Raw genomic sequence first — 19,318 nt, 5'->3', positions numbered from 1 at the left:
TGTTATAGAATTTATAAAGCAGTATCAAAGCAAAGCATGTTCAAGTATTAGGTAATGAGTACAGAATTATACAATAGTTTACTGGATAAGTGAATTTAATAAACAAACGCTGCATATGGATGGAATCGTTTAACTGTCGTTTAACGTATCAATGACTCATGCCTAATGATATGCCTTGTATCATTGGGCACTTTTAAATAGGTATACTGAAATTCTTACGCTTTTCTAGTGAGTATACTCCATATGCCCGCGTATCACGTAGACTACATCACTGATTATGACTAATTCTAATTAAAGGTTAAAATTAAAACTTGTTAAATGTATAAATATTTGCATATAAATTGATGGCATGCAATTTTAATATAAAGCAGGCAATGGTAATGTCTGAAATGCTCATTTTTCCTAAGTAAAATTTTGCTTCAAATATCCACAATGTTCACTCTTGATTGGAAGGATGTGTCTGGACACAAGTCCATTACCCATAAATGGGGAGAATTGACTTCCGTTGACCAAGAAATAATTTTGTTTGAGATATTTGAAAATTCTGTTCTGCAAACAGAGATGCCACCAATGTTTGCTTTGACCAGGACAAATTGAATCAGCTATATAGTGCTGTCCTGTCTAGCCACTAAATTTTAAAACAGCTACTTAAAAGTTTCAATTATGTTTAGATATTGTAAAATAAAGTTGTGGAGGCATTTACTCGTGGACGTGTTGGCTAGGTGGGTCGATGTACTGTACACAAAGTAATAACAGATAGTTGATATATTATTATATGTAAATTAGTCTGCCATACAGAGCTTCTTTGTGTGTCGAAAAGTCCTGGGGAAAAAAAATGTTTCAAACAGGAGGAGAGAAGAAGAGGCGCGGCCTGGGAGCCCGGAATGACCATATTTGGTACAGACGACCGAGTGTCACATGTTCACAGACGTGTTTTTGCGGAAGTAAAAGTTTTTGAAGTATTTTCCCTGATGAGATACTTTCAAAAACGCAGTCTCTAGATAACATACTTTCATCGTAACGAGTGGAGGAATCCGCGCTGCAAAAGATATTCGGGAAATTCAATTAGCGTTAGTTGTGCATGATTTTATTCTCTCTTCCATTGCAAATCATGTTTGCCTATGAAAACATTGTGCTTAATAAAATAAAAACCACGCCTTTAATAATCTAGGAAAGTGTGTCCAATTAGTCAGGTAGACCAAAACTGCATTTATAAGTATTATTGTTATTATTAAAAACTGGAGATTAACTGTATTTCTCATGCAGGATTTCTTGAAAGGCATGTCTTCAGTTCCAGTAACACCAGCCCTGAGCTGTCCCACAGTTCCACTTTCCAATGGTTTGCACATCCCAATACTTGGATTAGGTATGTATTACTGAGCATAGTTATAACAAGACTGTAATCATTATTATACAAAAAAAATTACATTACCTCCCATGGGTTTATAGAAGAAGATTTTACATTTGTAAAAGAAATGTAACCCAATTATTAAAATTCCTTAGATCACAGAAAACTTTTCGAATGACCCAAAGTGGGTTTTTTTTTAAAGTTGATAATTATAATTTGGAGCTCATTCCTCCAAATTCTGTAATTCCTCTTGGATCTGACCATGGCCATCTTTTATATAGGCTGTGTGTTTGGGTCATCTGGGGCCCAAACACACAGTTTGTAAATTAAATTATTCAACAGTGCTGCAACAGAGTTTCTGCATGTAATTAAATAAAACGTTTGACTTGAACGTACTTACCACCCTTTTATCCAAAACTAGGCTATATCGCATTTGATATTTGTTGTCAGGTACATCTCACGATGGAGGATTTTCGTATGAGGCCGTTGTGTATGCTCTCACTGAGTGCGGCGTCCGCCACATTGACACAGCAAAGCGCTACGGCTGCGAGGAGAAACTGGGCAAAGCGATTAAAGAAAGTGGGATCCCACGAAGGGATTTGTGGCTCACCAATAAACTGTGGCCCGGAGACTATGGATTCAAGGCTGCGAAAAGAGCCTGCCTTGAGTCCTGCTCGGTGATGGAGGTGGAATATTTTGGTATGAAATATGATTGATACACTTGTGGAAAATACAAACCCAATATAGACAATACTGTCCTTTATATTGTCATTGCAGTGCACCAAATATTCTATTTTAAGATCCTGATCACACACATAATATAAATATGTATTTGTCTCAGTAAGAAAGGTCTCTCTTGTAAATGAGTCCCTGAGGCTCAATGGGATTAACCTGTAGAAATAAAGGTTGAATGAATGAAAAGAAAGCCACTCAACTCCTTGTTGATTGTGTTCTAATATTGTTCTAATTTTTGTGAAATTATCAGCTTTTTTTGTTTGTTTTGTTTCAGATTTGTACCTGATGCACTGGCCCGAGTCATTGAGATCGGGTTGTTCCAACAGAGAGATGAGAGCTGAAACATGGAGAGCGCTGGAGGCACTTTATAAAGAAGGTAATTTCATTAACGGCTGTCACGTGAGTGGCAGCTTGTGTCAGAAACTCTGCTTAAACTGTTGGTTTTATGTCGTCGGCACTATCAGATCTAAACCAGACTCAGTTTTGGTGGCCGCTGACTTCCTTTAATGAATTCATAAACATTGTAACTAAAGAGCGGCACATTACGTGGAGCTAAAATTGTATCATTTTAGGGATTTGCCGTGCTATTGGAGTGAGCAATTTCCTGGTCAGTCACTTGGAACAGCTGAAGGAAGACTGCAGCGTGGTGCCACATGTTAACCAGGTTTATTTCTCAAGTTTTCAGATAACTAAAATGTTTTTATGAAGATATATAAGTCTCTGTTTGTTCACAGGTATGCTGATCCGTGTGCTCGTGTTGACTGAACTGTCCGCAGCACGTGATTCGTGCACGTGTGTTTAACAATTTGAATGCGCCTCATAATCCTACTTGTGCATTTGAAAAGCTGCTTATGCACATGTGAATCCTGTGGCACGCTTGTAGAGCGTATTGTATGCAAACAAATTGGGCTGTACGCTTGTGTGACTACTTTTGAAACTCATTCATCTTCATACTTCATGTAAAAATTTGTAAGAGGATTTTGATTGAAACGCTACTTGATAAATGGCTTGTTATAGAGTTATGAGGCATTTACGTATTAGATACAAATTGTGCAATATGTTTGAAATGACCCTTGAGCCAATGCCTTGGCTCATCTGTTGCTCTTTCAGGTGGAATATCATCCTTACCAGCAGCCGAATCACCTGATGGAGTACTGCCGTAAGGAAGGGATAGTGTTTGAAGGATACAGTCCCCTGGCTAAAGGTCAGGTCCTCAGCGACCCCACAGTGCAACAAGTTGCAAAGAAGCACAAACAAACCCCAGCTAAGATCTGCATTCGTTGGAGCATTCAGGTAGCCACATTTGTGCCTTCGTTTCCTTTCTGTTTAATCGTTTTGTCTATTAGCTTAAGTTTTATTCTTTTCTGAATATTTCTCAGAATGGAGTTGTCACAATACCAAAGTCTATCAAAAAGAACCGAATACAGGAAAACTTTCAGGTGAGTTAAACGCTCATGAAATATAAAGTACTGGCTCAGCTTGTTTGAACACTTGTTCCAAAAAGATGAGAGGGTGTAATGGACTCGTTAATACATTATGCACTGAATGAACTAAACCAATCCGAGGTCGCAGGAAGCTGCGGCCTAGCTCCAGCGGTCATTGGACAAAAGGCATTTGCCTCCAGAATTTTTACATCTATTGAGAATATTTGTCGTTTATGCAACAGCAGGTATTGGTGACACACTAACTGTCATGTCTAGGCCTGTCGCGATAAACAATAAATCAATTAATTGCATGATAAATGAAAATTATCGACCTCATTTTTATTTATCGGCTTTAATGTTTCTTCGTGTCTCTCTCTTTCTACTAAAAAGACACTAAACGACAAAAGACTCAACACCGGAGCTCTTCACTGACCCCTCTCTTTCTCTTCCCAATCTGTTTTAACAATCCAAAATCGCGTTCCTGGATCATTCAAATCAGCTAAGCTGAGAAGCTAAGCTGAGAAGCTAAGCTACGAGCTAACAGGTCGGCTTCGGGAAAAAGCCTCCGTCTTGTCAAAGCTCCAAAATTCACAGCTGAAGCCCGTGCATTTGTGTAAAAAGTTGTTTTTCTCTGCAAAAAGAAGCTGAGAACTTTACTGATTTTTTTTTTTTTTTCAATTAAAAGCTTTGTGTGAAAAATACTATGCTGAAGAGCTCAAACCACACTGAGCGTTCGCCATTTTGAGAACCGAAGAAAGGAAGGAGAGGCAGCCCACGTCACATCAAGGGGCCTCCCTCCCATTTTTCTTAAAGAGACACATTGCTCGCTCCCTCACTATCCATCCTTCGGTTCAGTCTTATACTACCATCCGGTGGTTGAAAAAAGGTACTACATGTAAAACAAATTAACAAACATTTCTTCTTAAATTTGACAATTACTAATTATTGTCAAATTTCAAACAATATTATCATTTATCACAATAATTTGAGACAATTTATCGCCCAGCAAAATTTATTATCGTGACAGGCCTAATCATGTTGTACAACTAGTTTTGAGTCATTTCTTTTAAAAACACTAATTGAACAAGACATTTAAACTGGTTGCGATGATTTGCTTTTAACCAGTTACCTTGTTCAGTATCAGTACAAGCCACTTTTGTGAGGTAAGTGTAAAAAAAATCTAGTTTATTGTGAAAAAAGAAATGCAACATGCTGCCCATACAGTTTTCACATACCAGAAATGCATTTTGTAGTTGTAACAGCAGTCAGCTGTCATTTCAATGCCCATTTCTCCTCCTGCCTCCTCCTCTGTGTTTCACAGGTGTTTGACTTCCAGCTGGACGAGGCAGACATGGTCGCTTTAGGAGGACTACATGATGACAGACACGTAACTTGGGATCCAACAAATGTGAATTGAATGAGTGGGATTACATGAAGCGTTTTAAGCTAGTCAAGTCAAGTCTGTTTTAAATGTGCTCTATAAATAAATAAAGTTGACTTGACTAGTCCCAGTTTTGTAAGCAGTGGTTGATGCCATCAATTTTTTTTTAATGTAAAACAATTTGAGTGACACTTTGACAAAATGCTGCTGGTTGAATATCATCTGGCTAATATCTACATGTGTTCACTATGAATCTGAAAGTGTTATTTTAATATCTCAGGTTTTGATCATTTCTGAATGTTGCAGTTGATGTTTCCCATATTTTACTCACAAAAAAAAAAAAAACCCGTTTGTTTTGTAATCCATAATTTAGCGCTAGATTTTATCCCTGTGGTTATTTTTAAATAAAAGTCCTAAATGGAGTGCTTTTTATTGTTGGCGTCTACTCAAATATTCATGGTTAACTTGAAATTACTGAACAATCAGACGACTGCATCTTAGATTAACTAAAAATAAATTTATATATTAAAGATTGAACTCTGGGCATGTTGTTCAGAAAGAAAAAAAACTCATAAAAACACAAGTTCAGCAACTCCAGACTTTCTCCTAAATGGAATCCTTGAACAATAGTGAAAATTTAAAAAAGTTAAAACACAAAAACAATCAGTTAGCAATATCATTTATTTTCCCCCTCAGCATAGAATCACTGTTGCACATAAGTTACATTTTGTTTTCTCAATTTCACAGGTTTTCCTCTCTTCAAACTTCCAGTTTGACCTCTCTTTCGTATCAAACAACAAACAAACAAACAAAAAAAAAAAAAGAAAAGCAGATTGTATTATACAAAAATGCAAACCAATTTTCACACAGTGAATTCTTTTACAAAGTCATAAAATGGCGTAATAATGGCTACATCCACATTGGAGGAAGATAATTCTAGACATTCCTTAATGGAGTATAATATACATATAAAAACCTTTTTTTCTTGCTGAAATCAAACCTGTACCTTAATTTAAGAGATATTTTACAAGGGAGTAATAATATAAAAAAGTCATTTGCAAATTTCCTCAGAAAGTCTGAGAATAAAATGTTGAGCCTCAAACAGCAGTAACAGAGGTCAGTGGTCACGGTTGTAGATGGGCTGTAGGCAGCAGTTCCACTCAAAACAAAACAAACGGGACAAAAATGAACATCTCTGCTTTTTACTCTAATGTAAACTCCCCCCAAACATTACTGTACGAAAGTGACGTCAAGCCAAAAGGTGTTTCAGGCTCAATTAGACCTGCAGAATGGATGTTTCGGTAGTTTTGGTTGGCTCAAATGTTTAAAAAAAAAAAGAAGAAGTGAAAACATATATAGCAATGCCACATTCCCTCTTTTCAACTTTGCACTGAGTATTTTAAGCTGATGTCTCACAATATTGTACAACAGCACAAATGTCAAATGAGAAGAAAAAAGTGTAAAACTTACATGGACTCCTAAAGTTGTTGACCACACATCAGTTTTAAGACCTGCAGGTCAGTACATTTACTTAACTACTGAAAAAAGAATATAAACGTAAAAAATAGTAGTTTAAAAAAAAACTATGGTTTGTATTTATGTCTTTTTCTGAAAAGTAAGTATGGTATAAACTAAGAGAGACCACTTGCATGAAAATTAGATGCTAATATTAGTTTACTTTTGAGTTCTCATGTTCCTTAAAATAATGTAAAGGAGCATTACAGAGAAAAAGAAGACCAGCCTTTCATTAGAGACTTCCTGCTGCTTGTCTTTGGGGCAGTGGTGGGCGAAAGTGCTAAACCTGTTCTAAAATATCAACACTTTTGCTCAATACAGCATAATTTATGAGGGGGGGGGGGGGGACAAAAAAGAAAGCAAAAACTTAACTCAGGGTACATTACCTACAATACAATCTAGCACACACACAAAACATCTCCATATAAATTTTTCAAAGTTACAGATTTTGTCTTCTTCGGAAGCATAATCTATAACGAACATCTTTGTTTGAACACAAAAGATTAAGTGAACACACATCAATGCACACAGAGGTCCTTCGTCTGGGAAAGGGTAAAGTCTGTGTTGGCAACCAGTGGACAGAAAAAAGAAAAACAAAAACATTTTGCTGATTCTAAGTAGAGATCATTTAATATAAATGCTGAGCAAGTAGAGTAAAAGGTGGCACGTTAATAGTGCTTTAGTATAATTATGTATGTATACATACTCATATGTATAAGTGAGCTGTGTACCTAAACAAGAAATGTAGCAAGGAGCAGCCTGAGGCTATAAACGTGGGTGGAGACGTACTCGGAAACAAATAAAAATTTAACTAATATGGCGGAAATAAATTGGAAGAGGTGCTCATTAAACCCTATAGTGGATGTCAGACACAAAAGTATTTGTATCTATTTTAACTGATCAGTAATCAGGGATTTGTCAAAGTGTAGCTTTTTTCCAGTAACCCTTGTCTGACCAAACCAAACTTGACCCAGAAAGTCTTTATCCTATAACCGTTTAAGCACAAGAACCCACTGTGAGTTTAAAAACTGCTGTCAATTATTGTAATTGTTTACAGAAGGCAATGAGTTGCTGAGCATCAGAGGTAAACAATTTCTAAGGTGGAGCGAGCTCTAGTAATAATGATGGTGATGAAGACAGTGTGCTGGACACAATTAAACAGATCAAATGTACTTTTCTGCCAGCCTTCGTTAATACATTCAGTACAATTTACACAAATATGTCAGGGCAGCGGATTTTGATGAGTTTCGTTCACTTCTCAGTAACACACGCTGCCGATTTAAGCTGTAAACATGTTTTTAATTGTACTTTGCAGCTACAACTGAAATTTCAGTAAGCTTTTACCGGTAAACGGAAAACTCGAAGGGTTATTTTGCACAGATGCAACTATTTCAAAAATGGAAGAAAAAAAAAACGTTCTCTGTGATTTTAGTTTTATAAAGTTTTCACAAGGCAAGTAGCACCACCCAAAATCATAACAATGTAAAGCACATAAAGCAATCAAAATTTAACCAAAAAAAAAAAAAAAAAACACAAGGGAAGGCAACTTCATAGAAGTTATGAGATCAAATGACAAGATAATCCCAATGGGGAGGCCTTTGTGTGGCCAGATTAGAAGCACTGGTGAGGGAAATACCCATTTTGCCTTGAAGTTATAAAATTAACACTAAATTGCATGACTCCTAAAGCACAAAAATTTGCTCTCAGCTTGGCAATATGCAGTCCCTCAAAAAGTACTTTTGAGGGTTTTGAAAAATCTCACCATTGGCTGGAGCTAAATGCACTCAGGAGCAAACAAGAGGCTGCTGAAACAACACCACCTGAAGGTCATGCCACAACCAAGAGAAGCGCTTAATATTCCCTTAAAAAACAACTAAGGACTTTATATATTTAAAAAAAAAGTTGCTGCAATCTTTAAAACAGAATGCTTTAATTAAATATATACTGATTTCAAGTATGAAACAGACACGTGTTCATAAAATATGATAATAAAAATTATACTTCCTGTGGCCGACAAGGAAATGCATGGGGTGCAACACTTGTGTAAAACACTACATATTTATTTTGGCTGATTCCAGGTGGAGTTTGAACTGTTTCCCTCCTCAGGCATCTACATCTGGGCACCTTTTTGTTAAGATTTTGGGGGTGAGTACTGAGCTTGTTCCTAAAACACTGTCACAAATCACAAGACTTCAAGAAAAGTTCCTCAAAGAATATGTGATGTCCAGTATGTGCACATTTGTATCTAACCGTTCATTTACATTTAAGTCTACAACTAAAGCAAACACTTAAAAGGGAAAATTTAGATTTGCCTCTACTGCTCCAATTGAAAAATGAACTCTGTCTAGCTCGAGTCAATGTAAATTAACACTGTCAACATCACCAAGCTTTTCTTCCTGATATATCCACTGTGAGCCTTGTTAATTAAATCCCAGTACACAAAAAAAAAGAAAAAATTAAGCAATAGGAACATGCACAAAAAATGTTATCATATGCTCTGGTTTCCAGGCAAGGAAAGTCATTAAAAAACGCTCATTCACAGAACAAAAAGAAAGAAAATTCATCACGGCAGATACTGCTCATCTTCTAAATAGAGTTGGTGTATTGGTGACTGCATGCTTTTCAACTGCGCAATGTGTGTGTTTGCATGTGTGTGTGTGTGTGTGTGTGTGTGCATGTATAAAATGTGTGTGTACTTCCTAAGAGCAGGAATGGACAATGCCATTCTTTTGCATCTCTGACCCTGCGGCACCTGAATCAGAACACAAGCTCAATGCAGACGTCTTGTTTGTCAGTGACAGCATGGAGCCACCCACTGCGCTGTCCTGCAGACTGCTGGAGCCATTGGACACCTCACTGAAACAGGAACGGGGGGGGGGGGGGGGGGGGAACATAACCAAATAAGAAAAATACTGTAAATAATATAGAATGCTCAAACAATTACGGAACAGTCAAAGAATACAAATGCATTAAATGGAACGTGAAAATATCCCATTTTATCCTTATAATAATAATAATAATAATAATAATAATGTCATCACAATGTCAGCACTGTATGTTTCCATACAATGGCGAAATTAGTCTCTGCATTTAACCCATCCACCACCAGGTGGTGCAGTGGGCAGCTATTGAAAGCGCCCGGGGGGCATTTTGGGGATGAGGTGTGCTGGATTGTGAGATCACAAACCTAACTCAGTAAAATCAGTCATCCTTCCATCTTTTATCTCTAATCACTTCTTGATCTCCATCTTCTGACACTTGCCCCACAGAAGAAGGAAGTGAAGTGAGCTGCGGCTAATTCCACCAAAGTGGGCAGATCTAAACTTTAGGTTTTTTTTTTACAAGTTTAGGAAACTACTTTTGTAATTTATTTATATGTTGCAGGTGTGCTTTACCAAAAGCATGTCAAAATCATTGCATTACAAAATTATTCCTACTTGTTAAAAAAGTGAGACATAATGTTATCTTTAAAGTTTAGGTGTGCTCACACTAACCCAAGAGTCAAGGAGATTTCTTCCACCTGAGTCTGGTGTTCTGGTTGTCCATTCTCTGCAGGTTTCATTCTGTACTGCTGAACATCATGAGCTACTTGGTTTTCCTGCTTAATAATAAAGAAAAGAAATGCAAGTTGTTTATAACTTTAACCAAGATACATGACGGAACTGGTATAGCATAATGATGCTCAAAACTAACTCTCATACCAAAGCCATCTCTCGAGTCCTCTTGCCAATTTCTCTCTCCACCTGGTGGAGCTCCAAGCTTAGCTGTTCACTGGAGACAGCTGATGCACTTCCACCCCCTGCTGGCCACTTGGGCTGCTGCTGCTGTGGGGCCACAGCTGACTGGACCTGGCTGTTCTGCACAGTCTGTCCTGCCAATGCACTGGCCTCTCTCTGCAGGAGTAAAGAGTTGCTAGCAGCCTGCAATATTCAGACAGCAAGAGAGGAGCGTTTAGTGTGCAAATATTCATTAGAAAATAGATACCAGGCATTTTTTTCTGTGTAAAGATAAATTAACTCCATTTAGTGATTTGGGAATATATATTAATAAAGAGCAAAATAAAAAAATATACTTTATAGACTTAGTTTTAAAGTTATGCTCACCTCCATGTTGTGCATCTGGGTCTGCTGAGTGATCTGTTGGTTGACTTGCTGCAGCTCAATCTTTAACTGTTCTCTGTCCGGGGCTGCCATGGGCAGGCTGAGAGAATGTAACACAGTTAGATTTATTGCACAACTATTTTCACTCACAAACTTAATTTTAAACCCATTTTTTCTAATGTTATAAATCACTAATTAGTGTAACCATGACATTAATAACTGTCCAGGGTCACTGGAACTCCCTGCATGTGGAGCTGCTAAAAAAGCGGTTAAAGAAAATGAATGGATGATTTTACCGTATTTTTCGGACTATAAGTTACTGGTTTTATTTCATAGTTTGGCCAGTCCTGTGATGCAAGACCAAAGTGACTTATATATGTTTTTTTCCCTATGCATGACACAATTTTTTACTGACACGTTAAATGTTCTTTTACACTGACAAGAACCAAAGAGTAAACATTACTATTTGCAGCTGCGAGAGGGCCCTCTAGGCTTTTGAAAACTATATGTAGTTTTGCTTCTGCTAATGCCCCCCACCCCCCAATCTTCCCAGATACGTTCTGTGTGTGCGCGCCGCGTGCAAACATAACCATCGGGAGCGTAAGTCCAGGACAGACACAGACTCAGATGGGTGTGTGTGTGTGTGGGGGAGGGTCTATCTTTCCCGATTACTACAGTGCTGCTTCAGTGAGACCTGAGTGAGACTAAGCAAGAGCGGCGTGTTTATTTAAAAGAATGACACGAAATAAGCCTTTAGTCCAGTCCCTCAGCGACCACTGAGCACCAGGCCACTGGGAAATGTCCCAGCGATCCCAACGGTCAGTCAGCCCCTGTGTGTTATTGCTATTTCAGATTAAATGTCTGTTCTTGCACTTTGTGAAATACATTTCTAAATAAATGCGACTTATACTCCAGAGCGATGTATAGTGTGGAAAATACGGTAGTAATTTGAAGATAAATGAAAGAGAAGAAGAAAAAAACGAAATAAAACAAGACTCACCGCTCAATAAAGTGTCCCTGAGAGGAGGAGGCAGTTGAATGGGCAGGGTATGAAGCTCCACCCCAACCGCCATGACTTCCATATGAGTATTCTGCTGGAGGGAAGGTGATAAGATGGAAAACATGTTCATCACAGAGTGAATACATTATTAATAGTTCAAAGATCAACAGGAAGTACAGCACAATGAATACAAATCAACAGGTTATCTCAATCTGCATCGGGTTTTTTTTTTTTCCTTGAGCTTTTTTTGTTTGTTCTTCTTCTATAGTATAACTGTACTCAGAAATATAACAACCGACAACTTCAGTTAGTTACCGGTAATCAATTTAAGAATGGCTTGATTAAGTATACAAAAAATAAAATACCACTTTACTGACTGCCTTACAGAAATTAGGAAGAAATATTAAGTTTCTACAAAGAAAGGTTGATAGTTGAAGCTCAAATGTTCACCAGTCATTAAACTGACTGCTGAGTTTCTTACCTTGCATGGCCATGTGTTTAGAGTTGGGGTTCTGGGGAGTGGAGGCCATAGCTTGCACAGGGCCAGTAGTCTGATAGCCAGTTTTTGAAGTGCGGGAAATGGCACCAAAGCGTGACACAGTGGGCTGGGGACCAAATGGTATGATAGGGTCATCATCCTTTACTTCTGCACTCCTCCGAGGAGCCTCCAGTGATGGTTCCCTCAGACTTTTAGCCTCCACGTTCTTAAAGGAGAGAAGATGGCACAAAAAATTAGACTTCATGACAAATTGAGAGAGAAACATGCTGGTTTTTTTTTTTTTTATGTTAAACTGACCAGAAGAAATAGTCTTGGCAAAACAAAGTCAAATAGCAAAATGACTTGTATGCTAGTGTAGATTCTCGACACCAGAGACTTTCTAGATCCTGATTTTGTTTTTAACTTTTTTGGAAAAATGACTTGTACATAAATATCTCACCAGTTATTGAGTCTACAACTGTAAACTGAATAAAATGTGTTAAGACTGAACCATTTATCTAACAGGAGTCACAAACTTATGACATTAATCTTAACTCACCATCATCTCCATGGTACCAGGAACCATAACATCTTTGGGTTTGGCGTCCTTTGTGCCAATATATGAGCCAATAGTTTCACAAGACCAAGGAGAGTACTGCCCTGCATAGTCTGGCTCTCTGCATTTCATCATAGATTTGGAGCTCTCATCACCATACTGCTGACAAAAAAAAAAACAAAAAAAAAAAGATTCAAGGAAAGTTTTAATTATTTGATTACTAAAATTATAGTGAATGTGTAAAATATTACTGCTGAATGTGTATGTAGCAAATTGATTTTTGTGCTAACCTCAGTGGGGTAATCATTGGGGAAGGGATGTGAAAGAGTGGGAGAGGGAGCAAATGGTGGAGGGGAGATCACCGTCCTTTCCTCAAGCTGTGAGATCAGCTCCTGCCGACGTCGATGCAGGTAGTCCAGGCTGTGCTGTGAACTACTGTATGTTGGACCCTAAAATATAAACAACAACAAAAACACCACTGATGAACTGCAGTGTACTTTTCAGAATCCCACAAAGTCCTGCAAGAAAAACTAAACATAGTCTTACCCTGACATAGGTCCTCATAGGTGGAGGCTGGGCACCTGGTGGATAGTAGCCTTCTGGTGGGTATCGATCCCGGACACTAGGTTCCTGGTGGTACATTGAGTTAGCCTGCCCTGCTGATGGTGGGGGAACATCCAGAGGTGCTGGGTTCAGTTTCACAGATGGGGGTGGTGGGCCGCTGTAGGTTCCAGGGCGACTTCTGTCATAATGAGGTGGGTGATGATAGGAAAAAGGTGGGCCGGGGTGAGGGGTTGGGTAGCCTCGCTCTGGAGGACCATAGCCAACATAAGGGTCATGGTAGGGGGGTCCAGAATCACTAGGGGGAAGAGGGTTACGAATGTATGGATCTCGAGGAACATAGTGTGGTGCCTGTTGATAGGGGTAACCTGAGGAAAAGAAATATATTTATATACTTAAGGACTAAGTAGAGTTCTGCTGTACAACAGCAGCTAATTTTCAGTCACACACAAAAATAAAGACTCCTATCCCTACGGTTCCAATAAATTACATTTTCTCCTACATAATACAATAAATTACCTACACAGCAAAAAAAATAAAATAAAAAAAGCAGGTCTCATTTTTAGCAGTTGTACTTAAAAAACATATGCAGCATGAGTTTAGGTTTGATTTGCATGTCATGTTTTGAGGCTGTAACCTCAAAGTAGCAAGTGGGCAACAAAAAGCTCATGATATCACACAATGTTTTCTATTCTCCACTGTATTTGTCTTCACTTAGCTTTAAAAAGAACTGTGCAGAAAAACATATGCAAGAAAAACTTTTTTTTTGTAGTAACACCAGACCTATATGTGGCAATATTTAATTTATTTGATCTTTACCTGTTGGGTACTGAGTGGGTTCATACTGAGAGGCAGGTGGAGGACGAGTTTCATAGCATATATCAGGGAGTTGTGGTTGGGGATACACTGGTGAACCCCTGGGTACCACAGACATATGCTTCACTCCTGACATGTGATCTGCTGGCATCCTTGGATGAGCCATTGCATGAGGTGGCAGAGGCATACCAGGTTTGGAAATGGGATCCAGGCTGCAGGAATAAGATATGTCAAATATATTACTGTATTTTGGATTTAAAATTTGTATTTTCTACAATAAACTCAAAAAATAAGTTCTGCCAGTGAGCAAGCAGAAGAAAGAATGAAGGGTTTTCCACACTGTACTCTTATTTATAGCAGCCAGATAAAATAATTTTCAGAAAATAGCACTCACACATCAGGTGGGGATCCTGGGACACTTGAACTTCCTCCGTCGATCTTCACAGGTTTACGAATGATCTCATAGGAAACTATGTCAGTGCCTCGAGCAACTAGTTGGGGCATATTTGGTGCGCCAACACCATTGGCAACAGGGGAAATCTTTCGGGGCACTGCTACATCAATAGGAAGATTATCATCTGGTAAAAGCCCCCCTGAGCGAGTTATCGCCCGTTTATTCATCTTACGATACCTGAGAGAAACAGAATGTTAGATATAAAAACAAATGAGATGGTGGATTAGGATAGAAAGGAAATATTATTTCATGCTGATAAACTAACTTTTCCAATTCTTCCTGAGAGTGAGCAAAAGTGCAGCTGGCTCCGCGAGGACATCCTCCCTTCTGCTTCATGTCACGGCACATATATGTTTTGTATTTGCTGTGCTGAGGAGGCTGGGAAAAATATATATATATATTATTATATGAATAATTATAACTCACAAACAAAAAGGTAACTTTTTGATTTAAGTAAAACTGAACTTGGATGTAAATTTTATGGAAAAAAGAAAAAAACATCTCTTTCTTTAATCATGCCACAACAACTTTATCAATCATTACACAAAACAGCCTTCAGTTGTTCAGATTGTTGGTCAGTTGCATAAATATTCCTTCTACCATCATATTTATTATACTTTTATTAGACATGCCTATGACAGTGATGGACAGCACCATGTTGCTTGGACATAAATTGCTGCTTAAATGAAATTTCGTATTACATCAAGTGAGGTGTAACTAGGTGATCTGATATCAGATTGTGAAATAATGTGTTGCTGATTTGCCAAAACAGAGATATTGAAGGATTGTCTATAGCATATTCAAGCAATTGCTGATGTTAAAATATGTTTATTAGTAGTATTGCACATAAATTATTTCTGTTTTACATAGAAAAACAGTTTGGTTGCACTGATTTGTAATTTGCAAAATAATGAAAAAAAAAAACAAAATAAAACAACAATAGTTTAAAAAACAAACAAACATTGTGATTGTAAATTTACTATGAAAACACCATGAGCTGATATTTTTGCCATATATCCCTTCCCGTGGTGTAACACCGCAAACTTCAACATGCTTCTAACATAATAGGGGGTTAATACTACAAAAATTTCCTGTCACAATATTTGTTAGCAACCCTGGAAAAATATAAAACTAAAAACACATCAAAAAGTTTTGTTTTAATGTTTCTATTCAATCTAGTTTTCAGGTAACAAATTGTGCCACCAAGTATCAAAATAGTACATTTTAGAAACTTTTTTTTAAACATACTTGTTGAGGATCAGCTCCTTTCTTGCTGTGGTTCTGGATAAAATCAACCAGACCATGAACTACTGTTTTCACTGCCACCAACCCCTTCTCAAGCTGCTCCCACGAAGGAGGAGGAGCATCTACATAAAGAGAAAGAAGAAAAAAAAATACAGGAGAAAAAAAGGTTGCAAACAGGATTAACACTTGTAACTACACATAACTGATTTTCTTCTTAAAGCATTGTAAGTACGCATGTTTCTTACCAGGACTGGGATCAATGTCTGCCAGGAGTTCTAAGTGGGGCCGCAGCCTGTTGAGGTTGGCTGGGTCTCCAGTCCTCTGCAGTGCAATAGTCAGCTCCTGAACACTTTGAGCAAAAGATGCTGGAGTCTGCAGCTATGTGGAAAATACAGAGAATAATTAAAACAAAAAACAATAACAAAACAGATATGAGGAAATTTCTGAAACAAAGCAAAACTTTCATTATCTGCAGAACTGCACTGTCAGTAAAATTAAACCGAATACAGTTGAACAATAATATACAGTGAGGAAAATAAGTATTTGAACACTATGACTTTGCAAGTTCTCCCACTTAGAAATCATGGAGGGGTCTGACATTTTCATCTTAGGTGCATGTCCACTGTGAAAGACAATCTAAAAAATTAAAAAAAAAAATCCCGAAATCACAATGTATGATTCTTTAATGATTTACTTGTGTGTTACTGCTGCAAATAAGTATTTGAACACCTGCCAATCAGCAACAATTCTGACCTGTTAGTCCGCCTCTAAAAAGTCCACCTCCACTCCACTTATTATTCTAAATTAGAAGCACCTGTTTGAGGTTGGTAGCTGCATAAAGACACCTGTCCACCCCACACAATTAGTTAGAGCATTGAAGATGGGTCGTGGCTGGGTCTTCCAACATGACAATGACCCGAAGCACACAGCCAGGAGAACCAAGGAGTGGCTCCGTAAGAAGCATATCAAGGTTCTGGAATGGCCTAGCCAGTCTCCAGACCTAAACCCTATAGAAAATCTATGGAGGGAGCTCAAACTCTGTGTTTATCAGCGACAGCCCAGAAACCTGGCTGATCTAGAGAAGATCTGTGTGGAAGAATGGGCCAAAATCTCTGCTGCAGTGTGTGCACACCTGGTGAACAACTACAGGAAACGTCTGACCTCTGTAATTGCACACAAAGGTTACTGTACCAAATATTAACATTGATTTTCACAGGTGTTCAAATACTTATTTGTAGCAGTAACGCACAAATAAATTATTTTAAAAATCAAACATTGTGATTTCCAGATTTTTTTTTTTTAGATTATGTCTCACATACATCCCTGGTGGTCTAGTGGTTAGGATTCGGCGCTCTCACCGCCGCGGTCCCGGGTTTCGGCACCAACTGTTAAAGATGGGAGCTGGCTGCTGGCCACCGGATCCGGAAACCCCCTCCAGCCCAGTCTTTACCCCCTGCTCGAACCTCCCTCAGAAGTGGCAACTATACTAATCAATAAATCAAGGAAACGTCAATTAAGTTTTATCAATTATATTAGAAAAGGCAGGAAAAGATTACAATTTACAGCGCTGGACTCTCCAGTTTGTGACGCGTTCACAGACCTGGAAGAAGAGCCCTGATGTCTCATTACTCATTTATAGGGCCCTAAGACTCCGCCTTCACAGAAGGGGAGCTCAACCTATCAGTGGATGAGGGGGCGTGACTAAGTGTGATCTCAGTGGATCTTATGTGGACTGACGTGTTAGGAAATATATGAGACAGTGCTTCAAAAGCCTTTCTACGTGATGTAGCAAGCAGATTAAACTCTATTCCGTGACAGATACTGAATCCCAGGGAGACTCTCTTTGGAGTTTGCTGGCCCAGTTTAACCCAGTCAGAACCGGGTCATAATTTCATTATAATCCCGTCTCTGAGCAGATCAAAACCAAAGGACCAGTCTAGATTAAAAATATCTTAACAAAGTGGACATGCACCTAAGATGAAAATTTCAGACCCCTCCATAATTTCTAAGTGGGAGAACTTGCAAAGTCGCAGGGTGTTCAAATACTCATTTTCCTCACTGTATATTCTTTTTATTCCCATTGCATACCTTATCTATGATAGACTGCATATGTGACTTGTGAGACTGATCTCCGTACAACAGAGAGGACCACTGGTCAGGGGCAATGCGCAATCCACCCTCCATGGCAATCTGAACGATCTGAGAGTCGTGCTCACGTCGCAAAGCCTCATAAGTACGAAACTCTTCTTTCAGTTGCATCAGAGATGAATCTTCATCACGCTTGGTAACCTAAAATATTACACAAGAAGAATTATTTTTCCTACCGAGCACCTACCAAATTTGATTTTATCTGCATAACATGATTAAATTAATACAAATAAAAAAAAACTATAATGCACTGATAAATCTGCACATATTTTCAATAAAATGGTCTCACTGTGGAGCAGGACTAAATCATCTCATCAAACATCTAATAACAAATATTTTCTCCTGATTGCCACATACAGCCATACCTTGAAGCAGGAAGCCCGATAAAGGAGCTGTACCACATGGCCTATACTTGTTTTAGAGGCCTGAGGGAAGCGTGGCTCAAGCCTCTGGACTACAAAGAGAACTAACACCTTCCTGGACAAAGCAGAGCCATCTTCTAAAGCAAGAAGAACCAACTTTAGAGCTTCCTCCTGCATTGCTGGGAGAAGAGAAAACATGACAACATTTTGAGAAAAATGTATTAATGAAAGGCCCCAGGAATTTTATTTGAACAAAAATAAGACCGCTTGTGTGGTGGTTTCACTTTACAAGTAAATTACAAATACCTGGGCCAAGAAACTGACAACCTCGTGCACGAACAGCAGCCCACAGGTTGGAGGAGAGCTGCTGAGGATTCTGGTGTTGCAGGATGAGTTCGGTGACAGTTCGCTCGCCAAGAGAGCGGGCAGCCCTCATGGCTCTAACACGGCCCTCTTCCTCCACCAGCTGACAGTGAACAAGAGTTACCAGTTTCCTCTGCATGGGTCGACTCAACATGCTTTGGGTTGTGCTGCTCAGACCCACACCTGGAATTAAAATGGAAAGTTATTACAAACCGGATTCCAAAAAAGTTGGGACACTAAACAAATTGTGAATAAAAACTGAATGCAATGATGTGGAGGTGCCAACATCTAATATTTTATTCAGAATAGAACACAAATCACAGATCAAAAGTTTAAACTGAGAGAATGTATCATTTTAAGGGAAAAATCTGTTGTTTCCAAATTTCATGGCATCAACAAATCCCAAAAAAGTTGGGACAAGTCAATTTTTACCACTGTGTAGCATCCCCACTCCTTCTTACAACACTCAACAGACGTCTGGGGACAGAGGAGACCAGTTTATCAAGTTTAGAAATAGGAATGCTCTCCCATTCATGTCTAATACAGGCCTCTAACTGTTCAATCGTCTTGGGCCTTCTTTGTCGCACCTTCCTCTTTATGATGCGCCAAATGTTCTCTATAGGTGAAAAATCTGGACTGTAGGCTGGCCATTTCAGTACCCGGATCCTTCTCCTACATAGCCATGATGTTGTGATTGCTGCAGAATGTGGTCTGGCATTATCGTGTTGAAAAATGCAGGGTCTTCCCTGAAAGAGATGACGTCTAGATGGGAGCATATGTTGTTCTAGAACCTGAACATAGTTCTCTGCATTAATGGTGCCTTTCCAGACAT

General features: G+C 38.6%; 2 protein-coding genes across 2 annotated transcripts in view; one reads left to right on the top strand and one right to left on the bottom strand.

Moving 5' to 3' along the window:
* Positions 1-1,281: 1,281 nt before the first annotated feature.
* Positions 1,282-4,924, top strand: zgc:110366 (uncharacterized protein LOC550476 homolog). Its single transcript, XM_037682276.1, has 7 exons — positions 1,282-1,366; positions 1,799-2,047; positions 2,358-2,459; positions 2,656-2,747; positions 3,194-3,376; positions 3,463-3,522; positions 4,829-4,924. The coding sequence occupies exons 1-7, from the start codon at positions 1,282-1,284 to the stop codon at positions 4,922-4,924; spliced, it is 867 nt and encodes a 288-aa protein (XP_037538204.1).
* Positions 4,925-8,990: 4,066 nt separating this feature from the next.
* The window catches only part of rc3h1b (ring finger and CCCH-type domains 1b), a 14,710-nt gene continuing 4,382 nt past the window's right edge, over positions 8,991-19,318 (bottom strand). The window contains exons 4-20 of the mRNA XM_037682279.1: positions 18,430-18,669; positions 18,127-18,302; positions 17,702-17,902; positions 15,859-15,991; positions 15,617-15,735; positions 14,634-14,746; positions 14,309-14,545; positions 13,918-14,126; positions 13,084-13,466; positions 12,828-12,986; positions 12,541-12,699; positions 11,985-12,207; positions 11,504-11,597; positions 10,507-10,603; positions 10,105-10,323; positions 9,898-10,001; positions 8,991-9,259 (exon numbers count right to left, since the gene is read on the bottom strand). Coding sequence (XP_037538207.1) covers positions 9,103-9,259; positions 9,898-10,001; positions 10,105-10,323; positions 10,507-10,603; positions 11,504-11,597; positions 11,985-12,207; positions 12,541-12,699; positions 12,828-12,986; positions 13,084-13,466; positions 13,918-14,126; positions 14,309-14,545; positions 14,634-14,746; positions 15,617-15,735; positions 15,859-15,991; positions 17,702-17,902; positions 18,127-18,302; positions 18,430-18,669 — 3,023 coding nt within the window. The 3' untranslated portion in view covers positions 8,991-9,102. The remainder of the gene's footprint in view (positions 9,260-9,897; positions 10,002-10,104; positions 10,324-10,506; positions 10,604-11,503; positions 11,598-11,984; positions 12,208-12,540; positions 12,700-12,827; positions 12,987-13,083; positions 13,467-13,917; positions 14,127-14,308; positions 14,546-14,633; positions 14,747-15,616; positions 15,736-15,858; positions 15,992-17,701; positions 17,903-18,126; positions 18,303-18,429; positions 18,670-19,318) is intronic.

The sequence above is a fragment of the Nematolebias whitei genome, chromosome 9 (assembly GCF_014905685.2).
Source record: "Nematolebias whitei isolate Nwh7 chromosome 9, NemWhi1, whole genome shotgun sequence".
NCBI classification, from domain to species: Eukaryota; Metazoa; Chordata; class Actinopteri; order Cyprinodontiformes; family Rivulidae; genus Nematolebias; species Nematolebias whitei.
The sequence above is the reverse complement of the archived record's forward strand: the minus strand, read 5'-3'. Positions and strand labels throughout refer to the sequence as shown.